The sequence below is a fragment of the Poromitra crassiceps genome (assembly GCF_964638095.1).
Source record: "Poromitra crassiceps genome assembly, chromosome: 21".
Lineage (NCBI taxonomy): Eukaryota > Metazoa > Chordata > Actinopteri > Beryciformes > Melamphaidae > Poromitra > Poromitra crassiceps.
In genome coordinates, this window is record NC_139638.1 from 8872751 (window position 1) to 8877530 (window position 4780).

At 46.9% G+C, this 4780-nt stretch overlaps 1 protein-coding gene across 3 annotated transcripts in view; it reads right to left on the bottom strand.

The window, feature by feature from the left end:
* Positions 1 to 747: 747 nt before the first annotated feature.
* sfswap (splicing factor SWAP) overlaps positions 748 to 4780 on the bottom strand; it is a 169203-nt gene continuing 165170 nt past the window's right edge. For 2 of the 3 annotated variants that reach the window (XM_083657458.1, XM_083657456.1), the window contains 3 exons: positions 3859 to 4047; positions 3544 to 3561; positions 748 to 888 (listed from right to left, as the gene is read on the bottom strand). In XM_083657458.1, the coding sequence (XP_083513584.1) occupies positions 877 to 888; positions 3544 to 3561; positions 3859 to 4047 (219 nt within the window). In that variant the 3' untranslated portion in view covers positions 748 to 876. The remainder of the gene's footprint in view (positions 889 to 3543; positions 3562 to 3858; positions 4048 to 4780) is intronic. The other variant, XM_083657457.1, reaches the window with a different exon arrangement.

A 4780-nucleotide genomic window follows, 5' to 3' on the forward strand; every position in this document is an offset into this window, starting at 1 on the left:
ATTAAAAGAGGAGCACGTTTAGCGCGTCCTTACATAGAGAATGAATTGCAGAAAGCGGTTGGCAGCTCCAAAAGTGCTTTGGGTGTGAATGTCCCCTAAGACTACTCTTGCATACATGTACTTAGTTAACCCAAAAATGGGCCAGTAGTATTTGCACATTGTCACTTAACTTCTGCTGCTTGACTTCAGGGAGTAGGCCTAAGGATCTAGGCCTACCCAGAGCCGTATAGATAGAAGAGTCCCGACATCTCCATTCACTCCAATGGACCAGTTTGAAGTCTCAAGAGTTCCAGGAAGTAAGGTCCTGGATTAAAGCAGCACTGTCGAGTTGCAGCAAAATGGACAGTTTGTGTTGTACTCTGAAAGGGTTTTTCCCCCTTGAATCAAATTGTACATTATCAGCTTTATTTTAGCATGCAAAAGTAGCGCGAGACCCATTCCTGGCTGTTCATTGGCTAATGAGTCTCGCATTTTTGGTCCTCCGCTGACGCCACTCTCTCTCTAGAGGACACTAGGCCTACCTAACCTGGAGGGGGTGTTGGTCATTTCAGATGAATACATAGCTCTGACATAGCTCCTCATAACCAGGATGCCAGTTAGGAGCACCACACCACTGCTCTTCCGTCACTCCTAAGCCTGAGCAGTTATAATGCTCTTTTCTCTTTCTTTAGACAGCAGAGGTCAGTTAAACTTCGCGGTGTGATCTGATTGGTCATCTCATTGATTGACAGGCTTGTGGCACGTTACCTGGAGTGGGCTAGGCTGGAGGCGGGGCTCGCTGAAGGGGAGAAAGCTCTGCTGGGCGAGTCGGAGGGGGAGAGGGAGGAGAACGCAGTCTGCACCTGCGCCGAGGATGACAAGCAGCTCTTCCTCTTCTCAGGAGGGGACCTGGGAGACGAAGACGAGAGAAAGGCTTCCAGTGACAAGACATATGACTCTATACATGTACTACATTATGATTACCGTAAATTCCGGACTATAAGCCGCACCTTTTTTCCCGTTTTTTGGCCTTTTTTGGCCCCTGCGGCTTATCTATGGATTTTTTCAAAAAAAAAAAAAAAAAAAAAAAAAAAAATCTCTCTTTTTTAGCACTCTTTCTAACTATAAATCCACTTCTGTTTTAATTTCCTCTCTTGCCCTCTTTTCACCACACCGCGGACACTGTGTGCACTGTAAAAAACAACACAGGTGGTGTTGTGTTATGTTGTTTTGTTGAAATGTTAATAAATGGGAGCTTCCTCAAACAGCCATCTCTTTCCCGACAATCCCCTCTGTGCATGAACCCTTACATATGGTAATTAAACATTAAAACACAATAAAAAAAAATAAAAAAAAAATAAAAAAAAAATAAAAAAATACCATTAAAACACCCGCGGCTTATAGTCCGGTGCGGCTTATATAAGAAAAAAATAGTCAACTTTGCAGGTGCGGCTTATACACCGGTGCGGCTTATAGTCCGGAATTTACGGTACATATGACTCGATACATGTACTACATTATGATTACATATGACTCCATACATGTACTACATTATAATTACATAGATGGCACTGTTTAAAAACGAGGCCGATACATTGTTTGCTGGAGAATACACATACAGCATCTGATGTACTGACATAAGCAATGGCGCTGGGTATCTGCAGTGCCACGTCTCTAAGGATGTATGTTATGTGTATAGGTTGTAGTAGATGTGTGGTGGAGAATGAATAGAGTAAAGAGTTCATCCATTTTGAATTCAGGCTGTAACACCACAAAATGCTCAAAATGTCAAGGGAGACAAACACTTCGTGAAGGCACTGTATATGTATACTCTTATCTCTGCCCTGCTTTAAATGCATAGTGTCGGGAAGCTGCTCAGTGCAACTTTAACCAGTGGCCACTGGGGGATTAGTTGAAGTGTCTGTCTTGCTTATGGGCAAATTGACAGTAGTCGTGGAGGTTAGGGGTTAGAGAGCATTATTCATTCTCTTTCCCCACCTACATCTCCCCTGGTCCTCCTGGGGATTGAAACCCCTCACCATTTGGACACAAGCCCAAGTCTCTAACATTAGGCTACAGCTGCTACAGCTGCTACAGCTGTTACAGCTGCTACAGCCACTACAGCTGCTACAGCTGTTACAACTGGTACAGCTGTTACAGCCGCTACAGCTGGTACAGCTGGTACAGCTGCTACAGCCGGTACAGCAGCTACAGCTGTTACAGCCGCTACAGCTGGTACAGCTGCTACAGCCGCTACAGCTGTTACAGCCGCTACAGCTGTTACAGCCGCTACAGCTGGTACAGCTGCTACAGCTGTTACAGCCGCTACAGCTGGTACAGCAGCTACAGCTGTAACAGCTGTAGCAGCTGCTACAGCTGTTACAGCAGCTACAGCTGGTACAGCCGCTACAGCTGGTACAGCAGCTACAGCAGCTACAGCTGGTACAGCCGCTACAGCTGGTACAGCAGCTACAGCTGTAACAGCTGCTACAGCCGCCACAGCTGTTACAGCTGGTACAGCAGCTACAGCTGGTACAGCTGCTGTACCAGCTGTTACAGCTGTAGCAGCTGCTACAGCTGCTATAGCGGTTACAGCTGGTACAGCTGCTACAGCTGTTACAGCGGTTACAGCTGGTACAGCCGGTACAGCTGCTACAGCTGTTACAGCTGTTACAGCGCTACAGCTGGTACAGCTGCTACAGGCGCTGCAGCTGGTACAGCCGCTACAGCTAGCTTAAAGATACTTCTGCTGTAAAAAGGCTGCTCAATGTACAGTAGATGTACACAGTTTTTTTGTCTCTATCACTTATATACATATAATACGGAAATATTTAGGCACAGAAAATCCCTCTACTAGTAGTAGCCTGACATGTGGAAGCAGTGTTAGCATGCTCTACCCTGACACTGTTAGTAGCATGCTCTACCCTGACAGTGTTAGTAGCATGCTCTACCCTGACAGTGTCAGTAGCATGCTCTACCCTGACACTGTTAGTAGCATGCTCTACCCTGACACTGTTAGTAGCATGCTCTACCCTGACAGTGTTAGTAGCATGCTCTACCCTGACAGTGTCAGTAGCATGCTCTACCCTGACAGTGTCAGTAGCATGCTCTACCCTGACACTGTTAGTAGCATGCTCTACCCTGACAGTGTTAGTAGCATGCTCTACCCTGACAGTGTCAGTAGCATGCTCTACCCTGACAGTGTCAGTAGCATGCTCTACCCTGACAGTGTCAGTAGCATGCTCTACCCTGACAGTGTCAGTAGCATGCTCTACCCTGACAGTGTTAGTAGCATGCTCTACCCTGACAGTGTCAGTAGCATGCTCTACCCTGACAGTGTCAGTAGCATGCTCTACCCTGACAGTGTTAGTAGCATGCTCTACCCTGACAGTGTCAGTAGCATGCTCTACCCTGACAGTGTCAGTAGCATGCTCTACCCTGACAGTGTCAGTAGCATGCTCTACCCTGACAGTGTCAGTAGCATGCTCTACCCTGACAGTGTTAGTAGCATGCTCTACCCTGACAGTATGGAGACTGAGGGATGATGTATTTTTGTAGGCTTACCCAGAAATCGTCGCCATGCTGGTTCATAAGGGGAAAAGTAAATGGGATTTTAGAATGGGGATTTCGGTTAAATGCATGAAATAAGGTATAAACAAAAGTTTATGAAACAACAAAGTTTGTGTTCAGCAAGATAATCTTCACAAACGACGACCACTTTTATGACTTTTGAAGCGTTTTCTGAAAATTGCGTAATAAAACAACACGCATTTACACGTGAAAAGTCATAAAAGTGGTCCTCGTTTCGTGGTCGACTATCTTGCTGAGCTCATTCCTGTGGTACTCGATTCATCGTCCTTTCGACTAGGCTTGTGTTACCTGGATTTGGAGCGCCCCCTGTGGTGGCCTGAGCTGCTGCTGCTGGGGCGATAGCGCTCCCTCTCTCTCTCCTCGTGCCTCTTCTCCGATGACGGTCCCCGCCTGTCCCATCTCCCCGGGGACTCCTCGTGTCTCTTCTCGGAGGACGCTCCGCCCCTGTCCCGCCTCCCCGGGGAACCAGAACGTGACCTGGGAGGAGCAGACAGAGAGGGAGGGCCGGAAATGAACACAGAGTCGAGGAGAAGAAGCAACAGCCAGGATTTATGGGGATGGAGGAAAACATGATACAAACAGAAGAGAAAGGAAGATAGAGGGTGAGACAGAGAGACAGTAGAGATGAGACATTTTGATATCAAAATAAGTAAAAAGAGAGGAAGATAAAGTGTGCAATAGAGAAATAAAACAAAGGATGAAATGTCCAGTATTTTTCCATTTCTGCTAAATGTGAAAGGTGCACAGGCAGGCAGCAGGTCATAGCTAGTGTGGCAGATCAGGACTGTAGGAGGGAGTCGGACCACCCAAAACACCCACCCGCCCAAAAGTAGCTTATGAACCCCAACACCCACACACACTAATCTATAGAGACACTGCATGAAATAGCCCATCACGGGGAAAAAGCTCCGTTCACTCCCACACACCAGCGTCATTTTCCTTGAATTAAACATAGCTAAAAGCTGTTGTGTGGTGGGGCTGCGCAGACAACAAATGTAAAAAATCACCAGTTAAAGTTGTTTTGTACTCCCGAGCAAAACGAGGAAGCCATTGAGAATTGGCGAGAAGAAAATGTGGATCTAGCTGTCAGTGAAGTAAGTTGGAGTGTTCATCTTCCGTATATATGATCTTCGTGTGCAACACGCAACCATGCACGTGACATAGGAGAACACCAGGATTGGGGGGGGGGGGGGGGGGGGTTGTTTTCCCC